Genomic DNA, 24,097 nt, shown 5'->3' on the forward strand with positions numbered 1-24,097 from the left:
TATTCAAGGCCAGACATACCCAGGATTCTACACGTGGGCACTGAGGCTTGCTTTCCCCCAGCTTGTTCTTGCCAGGGCTGTACACACTGGTGCCGAGGTCCATTGGGGCCCACCCTTGTCTGGCCCCACGTCCACTCCTTATAGCTGAGAGTACACACAGCCAGGGTACGTAGAGCCCGTGTCCACCTCAGGGCAGGCCTTTGGGCTGTTATATGAGTACCTATGAAGACTATCTCACAAACACCTTTCTAATATTTTATTACTGTTTTTCACAATTAAAATACTATAAAAGAATACTTAATAAAATATATTAAGGTAGAAAATATGAATAGAGAGATAAGCCAGAATTGTTGGGAATGTTTCTGTTGAGTTTCAGTCTGAATGCATAAATGTGACTCTGAATGTCTATTAATTTGTAGAATTTTAAATTTTTTTCTAATCTCATTTTTAGTTATTTGAAAATTCAGTTTTATTTTTATAGTTAAAAGTATAGCTTATGCTAATCATAAAACAAATAACTTAGATATCTATAAAGTATATATAAAATATATAACAAAGAAATAACACAAAGTAGAAAGCAAAATTACTCTGTAGTCGAGTCCTAGGAAATAATCACTGTTTACAGATTATTTTTTAATTTACAGACCTTTCCCTATGCATATATATAAACAATTTTTAAAGTATAGTTGATTTACAATATTAGTTTCAACATACAATATAGTAATGTACATTTAAATACATTAGGAAGTGATTGCCACACTAAACCTAGCTATCCTCTGTCATCATACAGTTATTAAAATATTATTAACTGTATTCTCTATACTCTATATTGTATTCACATGTCTTATTTTATACTTGGAAGTTTGTGACTTGTTTCACTTAGCATATAATACCCTCTAAATCCATTCTGTTGTTGCAAATGGCAAGACTTCATTCTTTTTGTAGCTGAGTACTATTCCATTGTATATATACCATATCTTCTTTTATCTGTTCATCCAACAAAATCTTACTTTGTAGAATATAAAACTGGTCCCTCGTACTTTACAACTCAATTTATAATCTCAACTTCTTGAAATACATCAATGTTTTCAAGAGTTCTTTCTCTCTTTCAGGAGTTTCTTCCTATAGATTGATGGCAGTTGAATTATCCTAACTTGTATTTCTTCTCTGTGGGCATTAGTTCCTATGGGATTCTTTACTGGGACACCTTGAGTTTCTTGTGAGTTACTTTTGTTTAGTAATAGACACTAAATTTTCTATCTTATTTATAAAAAATTAGAGAATAGAATAAATATCCCCAAAATTCTGTTCAGAAGTCTGTCTCCTGACTTGTTTATACTAGTCATATCTGAGTTTAAGGACTTTTAAGTAGTTCACTATCGGTAGCTGATTCAAATGTACACGGTGACTATTTTCTTTTTTGAAGTAAAAAAAATGCAGCTCTGCAATTTTGACTTTTTTTCCTTTGTAGCTAAAAATAAGGCCCTACTATTAGTTCAGTTTCTCCTCCTTTATCCCCAAGCCTTGCCCTCTGGATTTCTTGAACTGTTCTCTTAGAGAATGCCCTAGTATTGTTATTTTCCAGAGACTTGTAAAAAGGGGTCCATTAAAAGTCTTTATTTTTTAGAGATACATTTTAAAATAGTTAGGGATAAAAGATACACCTGGGATTAAAAAACAAATAATTGAGGGTGATGATGAGAAAATGAATGGGTAGGAATATGGATAAAACAGGATTGATAAAGGATTAATCATTGTTGAAGCTGGGTAATAATGGAATAGGTGGTTTCGTTTTATTCTTCCTTCCACTTTTGTATATGTTTGAGATTTTCCATAAGTTAAAAAATGAAAATAGGATCCAAAAGGAGATTTAAATTGGGCAGTATATGATGCAAATTTGAATGCTACTCTAAAAATAAAATATATTGTATGAAACAGTCATGCTTTTCACTTTTGAACAAGATAATTTATACATATATAAATTTTAAGTAGATCTTCTTGTTATGCTAACATAAAGGTATATTTAAAGTTAGGTGAGCACAGTCATTTGTTCTACTGTTATAGCTGAAAGCTTGTTCTTTCTCCTAAAGCAAGTTTAGTTGAATGAGTGTATTAATAGTTCTCATTGTTTCAGGTAGTCCAGCAGCCTTCAGGAGGTGTTGCAAAACAAGTGACCACACTTTCCCATTCCTCAGCATTGACCATTCAGAAATCTGGACAGAAGAAGATGCCAGTGAGCACTGCAATACCTACCAGTCAGTTTCCTCCAGGTAGACCCTGGCCCATCCCTGCCCCATCACAGCGGGTTTGGAACATGATGGGGTTGTGTATTCTCTATTGTTAGGTTAAGTCTTTTAAATAGGACCTAGGATGGAACACTGAAAAATAACTGTTTAGTACATTTTTTATACATACATAGCTACTTTTTAGGGATATGTGTTGTTTTAGAATAAAGAGGCAGCTACTCATGGCATTTTTATAATTAGATAAAAGAACCAATGAGTAAATAAAAAGCACTTTTTAACTTATAAAAATTGCTATAAAATTGCTATAAACTTATTGCTATAAACTTATAAAAATTGCTATAAAATTGCTATAAAAAATTGCTACTTACAAAAATAAAAATTGCTATAACTTTATTTCTTTTTAAAATGTATTTCTTTTCCTAAGTTTGGAATTTATTCTTACACATAAAATTTAGAGATTTCATGTATTTTTTAAATCTACAAATATAGGGGTGTCTGGGTGGCTTAGTCAATTGTGTCTGCCTTTGGCTTAGGTCATGATCCCAGGGTCCTGGGATCTAGCCCTGCATCAGGCTTCCCTGCTCAGTAGTGAGCCTGCTTCTCCCTCTGTCCTTCCTTCTACTAGTACTTTCTCTCCCTCTCTCTTGAATAAATAAATCTTCAAAAAATATATACAAATATAAATGATATATTAACATTTATCACCTGTCACTTTTTCTACATATTTTTATAATGCTGGTAATTCTGTAGACCATTTGAAGACTATATAAAAAAATGGAGAGGTCTTGATTTTATAAGATGATTTCTTATGTAGGGAATAAGTTTATTGTCATTTTAACATTTTAACAGAGGTCTAGAACAGCTTGAAATTTTTTTCTGATTATTCTGTGTATATTAAAAGCTATTCTACATTTTCCTAATATGGCATGGATTTTTTTTTTAATTCATTTTTCTTTCTTCTTTTGTTTGTATAGCTTCCATTCTAAAGCAAATTACCCTGCCAGGAAATAAAATTCTATCACTCCAAGCATCTCCTATTCAGAAAAATAAAATAAAAGAGAATGGAACATCCTTCAGGTAAGGAAAATAGTTAAAATTTGGTCTGGTGTAAGGAAGTAGTACTTTTTAAAAAGATGGCAGAATAATACTTATAAATATATTGATGCCTTTTTAAAAAGCTGACAGTACTTTATTGAGTATAATTTATAAATAAGTGTATAAATCCTAAGTGTATAGTTCAATGAATTCTGATAAGCATACATCCTTGCATGTAATCAAGATGCTGAACATATATCCTTCCCCTTCCTATTCCTTTCAAATTAACTACTTCTAACACCTGCCTCCAGGAGTTGCTATTATGTCCATCACCATAGATCATTTTTGTCCATTCTTGAACTTCACATAAATGAAAAATCACATTAACCTTTTTTGCATGTTTTTTCACTGCATATTTTTGAGATTCATCCGTATCATTTTGAATATTGGATTATTTTTTTGTATTGGTGAGAAGTATTCTTTGTATAAATGTAAATCTCTTCTTTCTTTTTCCTGTTGATGAACATTGGGTCATTTCTGGTTTTTGACAATAGTATGTAAAGCTGGTATAAATATTTATATACAGATTTTTATGTGAACATAGGTTTTCATTTCTGTGTAGTAAATATCTAGGAATATGATTGCTGGGTTACTAGGTAAGTGTGTGGTTAACTATTTAAGAAGTTCCCAAACTGTTTACCAAAGGAACCATTTCGCATTTCTACCAGTAATAAGAGTTCATTTGCTCTTCAACTTTGTCAGCTCTTGGTAATGTCAGTTATTTTGATTTTTACTATTCATTAGAATAGTAAAATATATTGTCATTATTATTGTGGTTTTAATTTGCATTTCCCTAATGACTAAAGATGTTGAGCCTATGTTCTTGTATTTATTTGGTATCCATATACTTTTGATGAAACATGTGTTCAAATTCTTTGTCCAGTTTTTCTTACTGAGTTATTTGTTTTCTTATGGTTTGAGTTCTTAGTATTCTTTATGTATCCAAAATCTAAGTCTTTGCCATGTAAGTGATTTGGAAATATTTCCATTGTGATGTGTTCTATCATCCTCTCACCAGTGTCTTTCGCAGAGCAAACATTTCATTTTGCAGAAGTTCAGTTCATTGATTTTCCTTGTAAATTATGGTTTTCATGTTTTATCTAAGAAATATTTGTGCAATTCTAGCTTACAAAGATTATCTTCTAAAAAAACAAAGATTATCTTCTATGCTTTGTTCTAGAAGTATTGCAGTATTAGGTTTGTCCTTCTTGTATTAATATTCTTTAATCTCTGCCTATTACCTATATAAGAATGTGGGTATTCTACTTTCTTCTTCCTCAACCTTCTCCAGTTTTAGTTGCATTCTTTGTCATAATATAAAAACATTTGTGCATTAGTCTTTATTCCTCATCTCCACCTGCATTTTAGTTGTAGGGCCTACTTTTATATTAAAATGATCATCTTTGGTCCTTTCTCTAAACTTTTCTTAGTTATCTCTTGGTTGGATGAAGTTCATCTACTCAAGGGAGTCTCATTTAGTGTAGAATTCCCTAAATTCTTATATGTTGAAAACTGTTTTGGGGCACCTGGGAGCTCAGTTGGTTAAACGTCTGCCTTGGGCTCAGTCATGATCCCAGGGTCCTTCATCAGGCTCCCAGCTCAGTGAGGAGTTTGCTTCTCCCTCTACCCCTAAATTCTTATATGTCTAAATTCCCTAAATCCTTACATATTAAAAACTGTTTCAGGGTGCCTGGGAGGCTCAGTTGGGTAAGTGTTTGCTTTTGTCTCAGGTCATGATCCTGGGGTCCTGCATCGGGCTCCCTACTCAGTGAGGAGTCTGCTTCTCCCTCTACTCCTCCCCACTGCTTTTACGCCCCTCCTCTCTCTTTTTCTCGCTAATGTTCTCACACTCTCTCTCCTCTCTTAAATAAATAAAATCCTTAAAAAAATAAACAAACTATTTCAGTGTCCTCTATACTTGAAGGACAGCTGGCTGGATGTGAAATTAACATTTTGTATTCCAATTTTAAAAATATTTCTCCACTATTGCCTTGATATTTATATTGTTTCTATTTATTTGATCTTTTCATCTGAACACCTTGAGAATTTATTTCTTTATCTTTGAAATCTAGTACTTTTATATTAGGATATGCTGTGAAACATTGACCATTCTGACTTCCACTTTTCCTAGATTCCCAGTTGGCCCTTTTAATATGTAGATGCTGGTCTCTTGAAATGTCTGAGGTTTTCTTGGGTTATAGTTTGAAATACTCGTTCTAGTCCATTGTTTTAGTTTTACTATTCAGGGAATGCGATAGTATGAATTTTATTCTTTCTACTTCCCTTACTTTCCATTATTTTGCCTCTTTTCTTTATTTCTTTATCTCCTTTACATTCCCTTGATTGTTTTTAGACCTTTCTGCAACATGTCTTAATAGGATTTTGGTTGCATCTATTGGCCTATGAAAAACCCCTTTGATTCTCTTATCTGCAGCACTGTATAATCCTCTCCCCATTTTTGCTTCCTACCCCCCACATTTAAGTGTGCCAGGTTTAATTGAATGTAGCTCATTCTGTGATCTACTAGGACATATCTTTAGTATTTTCTGATTTGGGATGTACTTAGTCTTCCTACTCATAAAATATTTCATCCTTAATGCCTAGCACTGCCACCAGTTCTCTGGCCTCTTTACAGCAGTATTTCTTAGTCTCTTTTGCCATAGGCCTTGAATCACATGAGGTGGGGGCAAGTTGGGGGGGAAGGCAGGGAGTGAATAGATGGGGAACTGATTGCTGAAAGACAAAAGAGCCTTCTCTGGGATTTTTTTTTTTTTTAATTTATACTTATTTTGAAGTTTGGGTATTCTTTGTCTTTGAGTTGTGCTGAGGTTGTGGTTTTCCTTGTTCTGTATTGTTTTGGGAGGAAATGTTAGAGGATGGACATCTAGGCAGTCATCGTCTTCCAATGCACTGTGTTTAGTCTGTGTCAATCAGGATACATAGACTATTTTCAACACCCCAAAAGCTTCCTGATGCTCCTTCCCAGCCAGTCTCCTTATTACACCCCACCTAGCCATTGACCAGCTTCCTGTCATTATAGTTGAGATTTGTCTTTTTTATTTTTAAAAAAGATTTATTTATTTGAGAGAGAGAGAGAGAGAGGGAGAAGGAGAGTGAGCTTGAAGGAAGGGACAGAGGGAAAGAATCTCAAGCAGGCTTCCCCCTGAGTAGGGAGCCCAACTCAGGGCTTAATCCTGAGTGTTTACAATGAGCAGAAACCAAGAGTCAGATGCTTAACTGACTGAGCCATCCAGGTGCCCCTAGATTTGTCTCATTTTTGTTGTTGTTTTTAAGATTGATTGATTGATTGATTGATTGATTGATTGATGAGAGAGAGAGAGACAGAGAGAGAGAGACAGACCACATATGGGATGGTGGACAAATGGGAGAGGGAGAGGCAGACTCACCAATGAGCAGAGAGCTCCATGCTGGGCTTGATTCCAGAACCCAGGATCATGACCTGAGCTGAAGGCAGACGCTTAACCAGCTGAGCCACCCAGGTGCCCCAGATTTGTCTTTTTCAAATGGTTGTTTTTAAAAGTTGTATGTTGATTTTGTAAATATTAATCAAGTTACTCTGCCATTACCAGAAACCATAACCTCCATTTCTTTTTTAATAGATTATTGTTATCATGTGGAAGTATCTTTTTTTGAGGAAGTTGAGGGGTAGAGAGAGATAATATTAAGCAGGCTCCACACCTAGCACAGAGTTGAGGTAAGGCAGGGCTCTATCTCACAACCCTAAGATCATGACCTGAGCCAAAATACAGCTTCAAGAGTAGATGCTTAACTGACTGAGCTGATGGAAATATCTTTACTTCTGTGTTCTTAAACAATTAATCATAGTTATTTTTTTTAAGATTATTTATTTATTTATTCAGAGAGAGAGAGAGAGGCAGAGACACAGGCAGAGAGAGAAGCAGGCTCCATGCAGGGAGCCCGACGTGGGACTCGATCCCGGGTCTCCAGGCGATGCTAAACTGCTGTGCCACCGGGGCTGCCCTAATCATAGTTATTTTAAAGTCCATGCCTAATATTCTGAATATCCATGTTAACTATAAGTCTGTTTCTTTTCCCTGGCTTTTTTGTCCTGTTGTTTCTTGTTGTACACTTAGTAAATTTTTTTTTTGAGTCAATGTCAGATATGTATAAAAAATATTTATAGGAGTTTTGGATTAGTTACCTCCAGAAAGAGAATTTACCCAGTTTTCTGGTTGGCAATAGAGAAGCAGATTGCCTCAATCTAGTCAGTAATTGAGCTGGTTCAAAGTTAGGTGGTAATCTTTCCAAGATTCTGTGTCCCTTTGGTTCTCCAGGCTTCGGGATGTAATCCTGCAGGAGTTTCAACTAAGAGGGTGCTTTCCTTTGCTGTATTCTGAACCCCAATTTTTATTTTCCGAGTGCTTAAAACTCACCGTGCTTTTGTTGTTGTAAACTGTTTTAATTCTTTTTTCCTCTCAATTAAAAAAATTGTTGGAGAATACACATATCATAAAATTTACCGTCTTAATCTTTTTTTTTTTAATTTAAGATTTTATCTATTTATTCATGAGAGAGACAGAGAGGGGAGAAGAAACACAGGCAGGGGGAGAAGCAGGCTCCCCACAGGGAGCCCCAATGCAGGACTTGATCCTGGGACTCTGGGATCATGCCCTGAGCCCAAGGCAGATGCTCAATCACTGACTCACCCATGTGTCCCCTATCTTAACCATTTTTAAGTGGTATTAATTGCATTCATGTTGTTATGCAACCATCATTACCATCTATCTCCAGAACTCATTTCATTTTATAAAATGAAATTCTATACCTACTAAACAATTAATCTTCATTCTTCCCTTATCCCCTAGCTCCTGGCAACCAACATTGTACTCTTATGTCTTTGTGATCTTGATTACAGCAGTCTCACATAAATGGAATAACACAGTATTTGTCTTTTTGTTACTGGCTTATTTCACTTAGAATAATGTCCTCTGAGTTCATCTATGTTATGGCATAAGTCAGAATTTCCTTCCTTTTTGAGACTGAATTATATTCTGTTGTATATCCACTCATTGTCAATGGGCACTTGAGTGTCTTCCACATTTTAGCTATTGTGAATAATGTTGCTGTGAACATGGGCATAGAAATATCTTCAGTATGTTTTCAGTTCTTTTGGTTATATATCCAGAAGTGGAGTTATGGGATAATATGCTATTTTTAATGTTTTGAGGATCTGCCATGCTTTGTTTTCCAGAATGGAAAATGGTAGAATACCATTTCATATGCCCATGAGCAGTGCACAAGAGTACACATTTCTCCACATTCTTGTCAACACTTGTTATTATCTGGTTTTGTTTTGTTTTCTTTGATAATGGTCTTCCTAATGGATATAAAGTGGTATTTCTTTGTGGTTTTGATTTGCATTTCCCTGATGATTAGTGATGTTGAGCATCTTTTCATGTGCTTATTGGCTATTTGAATATCTTTATAATTTTCTATTCAAGTACTTTGCCCATTTTTTAATCAATTTTTTTGTTATTGAGTTTTATATTCTGTATATTTCTCCTTTATTGGATGTATGATTTGCAAATATTTTCCTCTGTGGATTGCCTTTTTACTCTGAAGTTAATGTCTTCTGAAGCACAAAATTGAAAAATTTTTATGAGATCCAGTTTGTTTAATATTTTTTTGTTGTGTATGCCTTTGGCGTCATATCCAAGAAATTATTGCCAAATCCAGTTTTGTAAGCTTTTGTCCTGTTTTCTTCTAAGAGTTTTATAGTTTTAGGCCCTATATTTTTTTTATCATTTTTGGCTATTGATCCTTTTTCAGTTAATTTTTTGTATAAGGAGTTAGGTAAAGGTCCAAAGTCATCCATTTGAATGTGGATATCCAGTTTTTTTTAGCAGAGTAGTATTGCTGAAAATACTGTCTCTCCCCACTGAAAGGTCTTGGCACTCATGTCAAAAAACATTTGACCATATATATTAGGGCTTATTTATGTCTTTTTTGTTCTGTTTCATTTGGCTGTATGTCTGTCTTTATGTTAGTACCACACCATATTGTTGATTACTGTAGCATTGTAGTAAATTTTGGTATCAGGAAGTAGGTATTACATCATTGTTCCTTTTTAAGATTGTTTGGCTATTCAGGTTTCCTTGAGATTCCATGTAAAATTTACATTGGTCTTTTCTGTTTCTGCAAAAAAAGGTCACTGGGTTTTTGATAGAGATTACATCTATAGATTGCTCTGAGTAACATTGACATCTTAGTAATATTAAGCCTTCCAATCCATGAATATGGGGTGTGTTTCTATTCATTTATATCTTCTTTAAATTCTTTCAACAACATTTTGTAATTTTCATTGTGCAAGTCTTTTGGCTTCTGGGTTAAGTTTAAGTTTATTACTAAGTATTTTTTTCTCGTTTATGCTATTGTAAATGTAATTTCTTATTTCCTTCACAGATTGTCCATATATGCCTTGGGCTCAGGGTATATATATGTAAATGCGAGTACATATATGTATGTTAATGTATAAAAGTGTAGCTGATTTCTTTGTATGTTGGCTTTGTATCCTGCTACTTTGTTAATGCATATATTAATTCTCACTTTTAGGGGTTTCTAACACATGGGATCATATCTATGAATAGGGATAATTTTACTTCTTCCTTTCCAATATGGACTCTTTAATTTCTTTTTCTTTTTTTTTTAATTTTTATTTATTTATGATAGTCACAGAGAGAGAGAGAGAGGCAGAGACACAGGCAGAGGGAGAAGCAGGCTCCACGCACCGGGAGCCCAACGTGGGATTCGATCCCGGGTCTCCAGGATCGTGCCCTGGGCCAAAGGCAGGCGCTAAACCGCTGCGCCACCCAGGGATCCCTAATTTCTTTTTCTTGCATAACTTCTCTGGCTAGAACTTCTAGTACCATGTTGAATAGAAGAGGCCAAAGTGAGCATCTTTATCTTGATCTTAGAGGAAAAGTTTTCGTTCTTCCATCATTAAATATGGTGTTCACTGTGGGTTTTTCATATATTGTTTTATTATATTGATAGTTCCATCCTGGTGCTTTGAATGTTTTTATCTTGAAAAGGTGTTGAATTTTGTGAAATTATTTCTCAACATCACTCAAGATGATCAGTGGCTTTTTTTCCTTCTTTTTGTTAATCTGTATTAAATTGATCAGTTTTGTATGTTGAACCATCTTTGTACTCCAGGAATAAATCCCACTTAGTCTTGGTGTATGATCTTTTAATATGCTGTCAAATTCAATTTATTAGTACTTTGTTGAGAAATTTTGCATCATTGCTCATAAGGAATATTGGTCTATAGTTTTCTTTCTTTTTAAAAAATATTTTAGTATTTTTAAAAATATTTATCTGATAGAGACAGCATGGGTGGGTGAGGGGCAGAGGGAGAGGAAGAGACAGTTTTAAGCAGTGTCCATACTGAGTGCAGAGCCCAATGCAGGGCTTTATCTCAAGACCCTAAGATCATGACCCGAGCTGAAACCAAGAGTTGGATACTTGACCAGGTGCCGCTCTTTTTTTTTTTTTTTTTTTTTTTTTTAAGGTAAGCTCCATGCCCAATGTAGAGCTTGAACTCAGCCGCAAGATCAAGAGTCATATGCTGTACCAACCGAATCAGAAAGGCCCCCTGATCTGTAGTTTACTTACAGTATTTTTGCCTGGTTTTGGTATTATGGTAATGCTGGCCTCATAGAATGAGTTAGGAGGTATCTTCTCCTCTTTAGTTTTTTGGAAAAGTTTTAAAAGATTTGATATTAGCTCTGCTCTAAATGTTTGGTATAATTCACAGCGAAACCATCAGGTCCAGAGCTGTTATTTGTTGGGAGATTTTTTTGGTTACTCATTCAGTCTCCTCAGTTAATTATTGATCTATTTAGATTTTCTTTGTGATTAAGTCTTGGTAGGTTTTGTGTTTCTAAGAGTTTGTCCATTTCATATAGGTTATTTGTTTGTTTGTTTTGTATATAATTTTCTTACTACTCTCTAATAATGATAAGTGTAAACTTTAGATCTTAGATTGTTTTTAGCTTTAGACTTTCCCTGGGCATGTCTGGTGACTTTCTAATTTCCTCCATATATGCAGTTGCCTTTGAATGTCCTAATCTTTCATATCTGGCTCCCAAAAGAGGAAAATGAGGGGATGGGGAAAAATGGGACTGACCCTCTTTAAATGCCTTGGAAGGCACCTTGGCTAGAGGGTAAGGGCCTTGTAACAGAGGGATGAGTTGCAGCAACTATGGCAACCCACCTCTTACTCTGTACTTCTGAGATCAGAAGCAAAAATCAGTGATCTGAGTACATATTCCTGATATTTGGAGGACAATTTCCCTGCATGCTCACGCACACACAAACACATACATCCTCCTTGCCACAAGCTGGGGCAGACTGCTCTAATGCATGTGCATAGCTGTCTGCCTCAGGGCTGGAGCCTGGGGGATGGGTAGCACTTGCCAAAACTAACAGCTGAAATTGACCAAAAACCTGCTTTATCTTTTAAGCCTTCCCCTGGAAGTTGGAAACCTTTAAAAGATTCAGAAGTTCCAAAATTGTTAACCAGACAGATTGCTGATGCTCTTCTACTGTCTCCCAGAATCCTTCTCAGAGTGCTCTTCATAAGCTTTTTGCTTGGCTTCCTTGACTTTTCTTTTGTAGAATTTCAATGTTCAATGCCTTGAATGAAAAATCATCTCACAATGTCCAATCTGCCTCTTTGTGCTGCAGTTCTTTTATAGGATCATGGCCCACACCCTGAACATTGGCAGCCTCAGAAGCCTTGAGCTGTAACTCTGTCTCTCCATCATCATGAGATTGCCTACTCTCTTGGCTTTCCTACTTAGTAGCTGCCTTCTCCATGGCTTCGTAGTGTCTTGTTCACATCCAGAATTTGCACATGCCAACATGGAGAAAATTAGGTTTCCATTGGTGAGGTTCTCTTTTCTTAGGACTGTGGCTCCATAATACCTGGTTTTCTCAGACTGCTCTGCTTTCAAACAAACTTTAAAAAAATGTTCTGGCTTTGTTAGTTTTTCTTAATCAGAACAATTGTCTGTTATAAGTGATAGTCTATAACTAAGCAGAAGTTGTAATGTAATTCTTTATACTTTTGTGTATTGCCAGTATTTATTGGAATTAGTGTTTTCAGTACACTGGTATATTTTGATGAACAGAAGTTCTTGTTGTGTTTTTTAAAAATAAAGTAGTTGTATTTAGCAATGTCTTATGTAAATTGCTTATGATATCTTTCTTGGTATTAAAAGATAATCTCCTTTATAGTGTTCTAAAAGCTTTGAAATTTTACTTTTTATATTTAAATCATGGTCCAACAGGGTTTAATTTTGGTTTTGTTTTTTCTTACAATGTAGGGTAGGGATCCTAATTCATCTTTCCCACATGTATAATCATTTGTTCCAGCAGCATTAGTGAAGACTCTGCCTTTCCCTCAGTCATCTGTAGCGTCTCCTACATCATATCTAGGGTCTTTTCTAGGCTAGTTTTTTGTTTATCTTTTCATCCCTATATTAACTTATTGGTTAATTTGTTTATTTCCAGAAGCATGCTTCTAAATTTACTATAGCTTCAGAGTATTTTTAAATCTGTTAAGGCATCTCCTTTACCTACTTCTCCTCACTTCACTTTCATACCCTGCCTTTCCACTCTTCTTGATTTTCTTGGCTATTTGTGGGATTTTGTTGTTCCATATAAATTTAAGTACTAGTTTAAATCCCACCAAAAATGACTATTGAAATTTGAATTAGCATTACATTGAGTCCATTGCCCTTAAGCTGATTTCTTTATAATTTTGGGTCTTTTATCTATAAATATGATTTATATCTTCATTTATGCATGCCTTCTTTAATATCTTTTAATAAAGTAATATAATTTTATCTATATAGGTTGTACACAATTTGCTATATTTATCTGTTGGGTTTATTCCTAGGTACCTTTTTATTGCTGTTATAAATATTTTTGATAATTGCCTTTGTTGTTTCTACTATATAGAAATGCACTTTGCTTTTTTTAAATCCTATGTCAATTGCCTTCTGATAATTTTTAGATTACTTTAGGTTATTTACATAGACAATGTATCAGGAGTGATAGAATTATGGGTTGACTTTTTTTTTTCTTTTGCTTTCAGCACTTTAAAAATGTCATTCCATGGTTTTCTGGTATCCGTGTATATGTTCACTTTGAAAAGTAAAACATATAAGGAAAAGTCACCCTGAGAGTTAAACTACAACAAAACAGCAGCACATTTGAAACCCCGGTGACTTCAAACATTGGGTGATCAATTTTATATTGAATATTTTATATTCAATATAAAAATGGTTAGAAATAAAATGTGGAATCACAGAAGGAGCAGGGAACAATTTTCTATTAAAAAATGAATACAATCATTTGAAAAAGGACATTTAGAAGTGAAAAATGTAGGGGCATATGGGTGACTCAATCAACTGAGCATCTGACTCTTGATTTTCACTCAGGTCATGATCTCAGAGTCCATGTTGTGTGTGGAGCCTGCTTAGCATTCTCTCTTTCTCTCTCTTCTCCGCTGCTCCCCTGCTTTGTGTGCATGTGCTCTCTTTCTCAAAAAGCGGGATCCCTGGGTGGCGCAGCGGTTTGGCACCTGCCTTTGGCCCAGGGCGTGATCCTGGAGACCCGAGATCGAATCCCACGTCGGGCTCCTGGTGCATGGAGCCTGCTTCTCCCTCTGCCTATGTCTCTGCCTCTCTCTCTCTCTGTGACTATCATAAATAAATAAAAATTTAAAAAAAAAAAAATAAATTTAAAAAAGCAAAAAACAAAAAACAAAAACAAAACAAAACAAAAAAATATATATATATATAATTTCTGAACTTAAAACCTCATTGGATGGGTAAATCTGATTAGACCTAAGGACCTAAATTGAGTTTGCTTTATTCCAGAGAGAATTTGTGACTTTCTCATGGGAACCAGGGTGATTGTTGACTTGTGACCATTTAGTACTTGTTCTAGGGAACCTGACTTAACCCAGTAGTCTCAGATGCAATTCCTCCACTTTAACAGAGGTCCAGGAACTAGTGCCAGCCACAGGCATCTGCCCCTCAGGCAGTTCTACCTTTAGAGTGTGGTTATAGCTTATTTTTACTGACAGTTTTTTTGACAACTTCTGTGCACCCAACACTGGAATGAAAATGTCTTATCCTGGTCTAGTTAGAATGCCATGTAATTTCTCCACAGTAAATCTAGTCCACTTAGTGCCTGAAGCAAAAATGTCACCATTAGTATTTTCTCTGGGAAATTTCTAGCATATTACTTTTGCTCATTTATCTGTTGAGTGCTTATTGCTTTCTACACATATATATTTTTTGGAGAGTAATTCTTTGTTGTATATTATATTTTGTTGTATGTTATAAATATTCTCCTAATTTTGAAGTGGTAACTTTGTTTTTAGCATCTTTTTGTTTTAGAAGACTTAAAATCACAGTATTAGATTTATCACTCTCATGCCTATTGCTTTTGAATTTCACTGTAGTCTAAAAAATCCTTTCTCATTCAGAGTCCATAATGATGTGCTTCCATATTTTCTTTGAAGATATCTATATACACACATCACATATTTACATATATCTTTACATCTTCAATAATACTTTATTTTTGTAAATGTCTGTAGCAGACATTAGCTTTTTCCCAGTTGGGATGACATTAGCTTTTTCCCAGTTGGGATGCTTGTCTCAATGGTAGTTTCTAAAGAATCCATTATCCTTACTTTTTCTCGTTTGAGATGTCACCTTTATCTTGTAGTAAATTATTATTTATACAAGGATTCATTTGTAGAGTTTCATTTTAGTGCTGTGTTTTTATTTCTTTGTTAATATTTTTATATTTTCAATTATTATACCTTCATTATTTATTTTTTATCTGGTGGAGTAAATCCTATCTTTTTATTCCTTTTTTATCAGAGGTGTTTCCACTTTACCTTTGTTATTTTTCTATTAAACATGAATTTTAGAATGAGCAGGGCAGTTCTATGAAAATTTTGTATTGAGGTTATATGAATAGGTTGATTTAGGAGAGAATTGACTTTTTAATGGTATAAATCATCTTGAACCTATGTTAGGTTCAACAAACTATTAGAATTCAGTAAGGTCGTAGATAATAGAAATACTTAAAAAAAAAAAAACAGTGGCATACACAAATGGAAGATTCTCTCACATTCAGGAAAACTAGAAGTAAGCAGATCATTGCAAGTATAACATTCCATAGGGTAAGGGACCGAGGCTTGTTGTTCACTTTCCTTTTGTTCTTCAGACACATAGTCATGTTCTTACTGTACAGTTTTTAGATAATGATATTCTCTGGACATTCTGTCCTCCAGTCTTCATTTGGCTTGGTCCTTTTTATTTTAGTTTAAAGGTGATCTCTCTAATTAGGGAGTCTCTGCGTAGAGGCAACCACTGTAAAGTAGCTTTTCAGTTACACCTGCTGTCTTGAGGCACTCATCTGAAAGTATCCTGTTTTTTTGTTTACCGTTCCTTTGGTTTCCCACTCCTTTTTAAATCTCTGAGAGTTTACAATAACTTTCGTTTATCGTCCTATACCTATTGTTTAGAACAAGGCCTAGTTCATAATAAGTATTCAAATATTTGCTGAAATAATGAATTTTTATAAAGAGAAAAGAAGGGTCTATAATCATAGCTATTTTTTAAGAGTCCTTTTATTTTTGCAGTAAGATACGTTTTTCATTTTGTATAATCCTTTATAGTAATTTTGGCCGTATGTGGTTTATGCATATCTTTTTTGATGCGATGGCTTTTTTAGCTTAAGTTTGGGTTTTCTTGGATACTAAATATCAGTGTCACTTCAGTTGTTAAAGTGAAGCTTAAAATAGGCTCTTAATGTTGACTCTTGTTAAATAAGAGGAGGTAATAGTATATGCCATTAGATCTTGTCTTGACTTAACTGGATGAGGCTTAAAATCTACCAATTTTTTCAAAACTACTTGTTTAACTGAAAAAAATTTTTTTGTTCATGACTTTTTCCACTGAGAGAATTATATTTTCTATTCTGCTTGTCAGTACACCTGGGATGAATAAGGGAAGCTATATAGTATTTAAACACCAGAGGGTGCCAGAGATTCATGTTTTATTCTTCATATTTCAGGATCAGAAGTAACAAATATTACAGTACCTTTGCATGTTTGTATAGTTAACATCATTTAAACTCACTGGCTATTTAATGATAATAAGGAATTATTATTGTTTTTTTAAGATGATAATGCTTTAAAAATTTTTAAAGAGCTTTTATTTTTACAGAGAAATAATGAAGTATGGATGAGTAATGCATATATATTACTTCTGCTAGTTACAGTATTTTAACAGCTAGAGTTTAGTGTGATTTTTTAAAAAGTTTTATTTATTTATTTTTTTATAATAAATTTATTTTTTATTGGTGTTCAATTTACCAACATACAGAATAACACCCAGTGGTCATCCCGTCAAGTGCCCCCCTCAGTGCCCGTCACCCATTCACTCCCACCCCCCCGCCCTCCTCCCCTTCCACCACCCCTAGTTCGTTTCCCAGAGTTAGGAGTCTTTATGTTCTGTCTTCCTTTCTGATATTTCCTACCCATTTCTTCTCCCTTCCCTTCTATTCCCTTTCACTATTATTTATATTCCCCAAATGAATGAGAACATATAATGTTTGTCCTTCTCCGATTGATTATAAGTTTTATTTAAAACACACTGTTCAAAAATAATGTAGGACAAGATTACATGCTATTGCCATAGATGATATTACTACATTAGCTTTAATGTCCTTTATTTCATATTGGAGGAATCAGATTCTATAGTGTTGATTAAACATGTGTTCACCTTGCTGCATATGTAATGGTTTCATCATGTGTTTATTAGTCTGCTTATCCTTATGTGTACAGATATATCAATAATATATTGTTATATAATATATGACATAATATATATGGTTAATCTTTCCAGAGCAGGGACTGACTTACACAGAAAACAGTGTCTAGTGACATAAACAAAACAAAACAAAAAGCAAAAAACCCTCTTATCTTGGAAAGATAAAGGAGAGAGAGAAGAAGCATCAGTGTGAGCTATGCCTATTAGCTCTAAATCTAGGATTAAAATTCAACAAAACATTCTTCTTGGAGGAGTTGCCTTAAGCTAGATCTTGATAGAAATTAAGTTCTTAAAATTGTTCACAGGGAAACTATATAAATGAACACTTGGGAGATGATCGTGAAGTCTTTCAAAGTTCTAGCTAGATTTTGTCATAGTAAAATGCTGTTTAGGAAAAAATTATGTTTATACTTAGATGCAGAAGAAGTGGAAAGAAAAGATAGTAGATATTAGAGGTAGATACACCATGAAGCAAAGGTTGAAGTTACATGGGCAGGAGATAGGGCATATCTCATTTACGTCATGGGCATCTTCCAAAAAGATCAGAGCCAAAAGACAGTGATAAGAGTAGGGTATCATTTATAATAAAACATTCTTAATAGTATTAATAATTTAATTGAAAATATATAAATAGAGAGGTAGGTGAGGGATGTGGTAAGTGGGTGATGGGCACTTGATGGGATGGGTATTAGATGTTGGCAAATTGAACTTAAATTTAAAAAATTAAAAATTAAAAAAGAAGATATATAAATATAGGAAGGGGGTTGTAGATGTTTTTAAAACAATTTATAAGTAAATAATTACTAGTATAGTACAAATCAACAAATTGAAAACTACCTAGGAAATTCATTGAAATTGTTCAGTTGGGGGCTTATCCAGAATGAACTCTCTGGATACTGAACCTTGGCAGAAATCTGTATTTTTTAAAATCCTCATCGTATTTCTGATTTCATTATAGGCTAGAGATTGTAAGTATGGGACAGCAGGTTCCAAAATGTGATCTATAAAAGATAGTTTTGAAATGGAGACTTTTTCAGGGAGTTTGTAAGATTAAAACTATTTTAATAATGATGATGTTGATGTTGTCATTTGCCTGATTTGGTATATTATTTGAATGATGGTTCAAAAGCCACAGTGGCAAAACTGCTGGCACTTTAGCATTAGTCAAGGCAGAGGCACCAAACTATACTAGTAGCCATTTATTCTTTACCCTCAGACACTCAGAGTAAATGAAAAGAAAAGAAGCTAGTTTTTTTTTTTTAATGGTTTTAATGAGGCAGCAAACATTATTATTTTCACTAAGTCTCTACTCTGAAGTACACACATTTTTAATATTCTGTGTGACAAAATGGGAAACTTGCATAAAGCTCTTCTGCATGCCAAAGTCTCATGATTGTCTTAAGGACAAGTGTTTGTGCTTATGTTTCCTTTTTTTTTTTTTTTAAGATTTTATTTATTTATTTATTTATTTTTGGAAAGAGAGTGAGCACATAGTGGGGAGGGGCAGAGGAAGAGGGAGAGAAGCAGACTTCCCGTGGGGTGCTGCAGATAGGGGGTGCTCTATCCTATGAAGTCCCCGCCCCTGCAAAAATCATGACCTAAGCCAAAATCAAGAGTTGGACACTTAACCAACTGAGCCACCCAGGTACTCCACCTGTGTTTCAGTTGTGAGCTAAACCACTTTTTTCATGGAGTACCATTTTTACTTGGAAGAACAAAGAACAACCGGAAAACAAACTGTGATTATTTAGACTTGGGAATTTGACATTTTTGTGAAAATGAAAAAAGTGAGCCTTGTCACTTCAGGGAAAACAACTGACAGCATTTTTTGCCAGTGATAAAGTTTGAGCTTTTCAAGCAAAAATTAAAAATTTGGAAAACTTGTATCCACTGCCATGAGCATAATATCTTCCTAATACTTAGATTTTCTGATTAGATTGGTGCAGTTACTAACTTGTGATTTAGGATTATGTGTAATGAGTCTAAATTTGGAAGATCTCTATAACTCAATGTACCAATACTTTTCAAATCACTAATATGTGATGTTACAAAATCATGCATCAGATCCATTCCAAGTGAAGAGAATCAATGGATATTAAAGAGATTAGAAAATAGTAAACAATGCCACCTTTTTGAGTAATTATTTTTAAATTTTGTTATTGTTGGTTTTCATTAAAATGTTTATGTTAATAATATGTAAGGGTTTTATTATCTTTAATATTCATTTTAAAAAATATTTTATTTAAAATTTTATTTTATTTAAGTTAATTAATTAACATATAGTGTATTCTTACTTTCAGAGGTAGAGTTCAGTGATTCATCAGTTGCATATAACACCCAGTATTCATTATATCACCAGCCCTCCTTAATGCCTATCACCCAATTACCTCATCTCCCTCCTCGCACCCCCACCCTTGAAGCCAGCTTTCAACTAGCCTCTCATTTATGGCAGTTAGAACCCTGCTCCTTTCTATATGAGGATGTTCCTAGGGAATCGCTGTATTGAACTTGAAGACACAAGACTTCAGGGACTGCAACTTTCACTTGCCTCTCACAACTTCTGTCAGGCATGTAGCTTGTTTCTGATTGTTCAATACAGCACTTTCCATAGAAACTCCTCACATAGAGTTGAGCTACTTTGTAATTCTTATAGGACAGAGGCTAGTTGAAAGTTGGCTTCAAAGCTTACTTACTTCTGAGAGTTGGGCAAAGGTACTGTCCCTCGCAGCTCCACATTCCACCCCAGCAACCCTCAATTTGTTCCTTATAGTTAAGAATCTCATATGGTTTGTCTCCTTCTCTGATTTCATCTTATTTTATTTTTCCCTCACTTCCCCTATGATCGTCTGTTTTGTTTATTAAATTCCATATATGAGTGAAATCATATGATAATTGTTTTTCTCTGATTGACTATTTCACTTAGCATAATACCTTCAGTTCCATCCACATCATTGCAAATGGTAAGATTTCATTTTTTTGATGGCTGGGTAATATTCCATTGTATTAAAAAAATTTTGTTTTTAAGTAATTTCTATACCCAACATGGGGCTTGAACTCATGACCCCAAGATCAAGAGTCACATGCTCCACTGACTGAGCCAATCAGGTGCCCCTAAATACTCATTTTTATTTCTAATAAAGTCCTGGTTTCTAATACAGTTTTCATTCAAAATCATGTAACAGGTACAGTTTTTACCTCCATCAATAAAGAATAGAGATGTAGAGATGAGTAGAGATGTAAAGAAATTCGTTCAAGATCATCCTTTTAATAATTGACAGAGCAGGGACACCTGGATGGCTCAGTGGTTGAGCGTCTGCCTTTGGCTCAGGGTGTGATCCCAGGGTCTGTGATCAAGTTCCGCATCAGGCTCCTTTTGGGGAGCCTGCTTCTCCCTCTGCCTATGTCTCTGCCTCTGTGTGTTTGTGTGTGTGTCATGAAAAAGTAAATAAAACCTTTTTTTAAAATGTACCAAATTCTTATTTAAAAAAATAATAATTGGGTAGCCCCGGTGGTGCAGCGGTTTAGTGCCGCCTGCAGCCCAGGGCATGATCCTGGAGACCCTGGATCGAGTCCCACGTCAGGCTCTCTGCATGGAGCCTGCTTCTCCCTCTGCCTTTGTCTCTGCCTCTCTCTCTCTCTGTCTCTATGAGTAAATAAATAAAATCTTTAAAAAAAATAAATAAAAAATAAAAAAATAATAATTGACAGAGTAGGGACTAAAACCTTGGTCTCGTGCTGTAGAATTGGTGCTCTTAATTTTCATGACTCAGTATTTTTAAAGTGTGGTCCACAGAGTGTTTGTCCCAGTCGCCTAAGTATGTTTAAGCAAAGATTCCAGGTTTGTGGTCTCCAGCCTAGTCCCACTGAATGCGTATCACAGGTACTATGCAGGTGTGTATTTGAATGCAAGACTTGTATTTTAAATATACTCCCAGGCAGTTCTTAAAATCACTAAAGTTAGGGAAATCCTGCAGTATGTTATGCTCCATTTGAGCCAAAAGAGGAAAGACAAAGGGAATTTCCTATGAGAAAAATAACTTCACAAAGGCATGGAAGGAGGAATAAACAGGGTGTTGTGTGAGTTTATGTGATTATAACTGAGGGTTTACCGTAGAGTATTGAAGTCAAAGTTGTCTTACCAGGGATTAGTAATCTAAAGGAAGAATTTAATCTTCTTAAAATAAATTTTTTATGCTTTCTAAACAAATTATTTATTAAACCAGGTAGTACTACATTTTGTACAATACTGAAAGGAAGAAAAGATATGCAGCGGAAAATCAAAGTTCTCCTTTGCGTCTTTTTCCCTCTGCTACGCAGGATCTTATTGTAGGGCCACGCGTTGTTAGCAGTTTCTTGTGTATCTTTCTAGATATAATCTTCTCAACACAGATGGTAGCATACAATACATAATGTTTTACATTTTGTTTTTTACAACTTAATAGTAGTCTTTGAGATTGTTCTCTGTTACTGTATAATCATTGTGATTTGAGATTTTTAACAAAATTACATAATGGTGGATAGTTAGGATATTTCCAGGGTTTTGTACTAGGAGAACAAAGCCACATTGGGTATCATTTCACATAATATCTATGAAGAGCTTATTCATTTTAAATTATCAGATAATATCAAATGACTCCATGGAGGTTAGATTTACAAATTACATTGAGCAGCAAAGCTTATTATAATAGCATATTTTCACATGTTCTGGTGAACATTAAAAAGTTTTTGCCAGTCTAACAGGTGAAAATTCTATTTTATATTTCTCTTATGAATAGACCAGAACATTTTTTTAAGAACAGTCTTATTTTTTTTAAAGATTTTTATTTATTTATTTATTCATAGAGACACAGAGAGAGAGAGAGAGAGGCAGAGACACAGGCAGAGGGGGAAGCAGGCTCCATTGCAGGGAGCCCAACGGGGACTCGATCCCAGGTCTCCAGGATCATACCCCAGGCTGCAGACAGCGCTAAACCGCTGCGCCATGGGGGCTGCCCAGAACATCTTATTTTTGAGTCATTTTAAAATTTTAAGTGAAAATTCATGCACTTTGTCCATTCTTCCATTGGATCATGGGGTTTTTTCTTAGTTATTTGTAGAACTCTTTCTATATTAAACTAATTCCTTTTCCATATGAATTACTTCCTTGAATATTCTGTCCAAAATATAAGGACTGCTATTGCCTCTGTTTTACTGACAATGCAGGTCTAGAAAGATTATTTTGCTTTATTTTCATAGATAATAATTGGTGGTCAGGAATGCACCATAGGCAGTTTGATTCATCATTTTTACCCTCTGTTCTTCTAAGTACTTTGCAACAGATAATAGCATGTGTTCTGAACACATGGAAATTCCTCAATTATTTACCATTTATATACTACTGTGCTAGGAATAATAGAGATGAAGATGATATCTTTACTAATTTAATATATTTATTGAATATAATCAATAAAATAAGTCTAGTTGGAGTTTAAGAGAAACTTTAATGGAAGACAGAGTAAAACCTACCATAATAGATACAACATGCTCTCAGAAGTTGAAAATTTGTAGCAATTGGACAAATGCTTTAAAAGTATAAAAACAAAGGGGAAAAAAAAGCATGAAAAGAAAAATGTAAAAACAAATTAAACCAGTATTTCTAAATTAGGCATTTGAAACAGAACTGGGCTATAGCTCAAGTTACGGAAAGACATTAGAGCCAGAGTTTGAAGATGAGAACTGGAAAGGGGGAATGGCCTGAGCAAAGGCCAGAATCAGTAGGAGCTGTGTGATAGTGAGTAATGGGAGAGAAGAGTGCTAAGTTAAGGCCATTACCTGGAAAACCTTGAACATCAGATTAAGTTCCTGGAAACAAAAGAGGTTTGGAATAGGAAAAAAATATGATTCCCTGTACTTTAGAAGAACCGGTCTGGGACTGTTCAGACCTTAAGAGGGTGGAAGAGATTTAAGAAGTCAGACATAAGCAGTGGACAGCTTTATCAAAAGCTAAAATCAGTTTTAGAAGCCAGAATGCAAGACATTAATGATAATTGGGTAATGCTTTTTAAATTTTTACACAGTAACTTATTACACCTCACAGAATCTTGAATTGGAAAGCTTTATCTATAAGGCATTATTAAATTTCCTTTTTATCTTTTAAAAATAAAACAGATTATTTTACACAGTATCTTCCTCAAAAGACACTGCGTTAGACCAGAAGACTTGAAGATGTAGTTTGGGGGCTCTCATTTTCTTCTCCTTTAGAAATAAAGCCAACCTAGAATCACAACTATGCTTCAACATCAAAGCCTTTAATACTGTCTTGACCTATCTTAGCCTTATTGATATTGCTGCTATCGCACTGTGTTGACTTTTCTTCAGTCTGCCTCCTTTCTTAGAGGAAGTTTTAAGTGGCTTGGGTGCTATATATTGTGTCACCTTTTCCTCTTCCCTCAGTAGGGGTCTTCGTCTATTCCTGCTGCCCTTTGTAACCATAGCAACTGACAGCTGTACTAGAGGGAGCTGTGTTCAGCTTAGGGCCAAATAGGAGGAGGGAAGGAAGGAAAGAACAAATCTTATTGGGCAGTTAGTTAGTTCCTTCCTTATTTCAGAGAAGGGCTACAAGAAGAGTCTTAAAAACATGGGACTATCTCATTGATGAATTCTGTTCAATTTTAGTACTATGCTAAGTGCTGGTAGTAAGTATGCTGGATACTGGTCTCTCCAGCCTGTGTGGGAGATCTCAACAGGGGTTATGCAGGAACCCTCCTATGGAACCAAGTTGCAGTTTATAAGGCCTATGTACCTGACACACTGAGATTGTAACTATGTGTGTAAAGCTATTTTTTGCATATCTTAAACAATTCTGATTTT

At 34.8% G+C, this 24,097-nt stretch overlaps 1 protein-coding gene across 1 annotated transcript in view; it reads left to right on the plus strand.

Annotated features, from left to right (window-relative positions):
- TAF4B (TATA-box binding protein associated factor 4b) overlaps positions 1–24,097 on the plus strand; it is a 126,472-nt gene that overhangs the window by 37,400 nt on the left and 64,975 nt on the right. Inside the window, exons 8-9 of the mRNA XM_077900318.1 lie at positions 2,135–2,270; positions 3,221–3,323. Of these exons, the coding sequence (XP_077756444.1) occupies positions 2,135–2,270; positions 3,221–3,323 (239 nt within the window). The remainder of the gene's footprint in view (positions 1–2,134; positions 2,271–3,220; positions 3,324–24,097) is intronic.

This window comes from Canis aureus, chromosome 6, assembly GCF_053574225.1.
Source record: "Canis aureus isolate CA01 chromosome 6, VMU_Caureus_v.1.0, whole genome shotgun sequence".
Classification (NCBI taxonomy): Eukaryota; Metazoa; Chordata; class Mammalia; order Carnivora; family Canidae; genus Canis; species Canis aureus.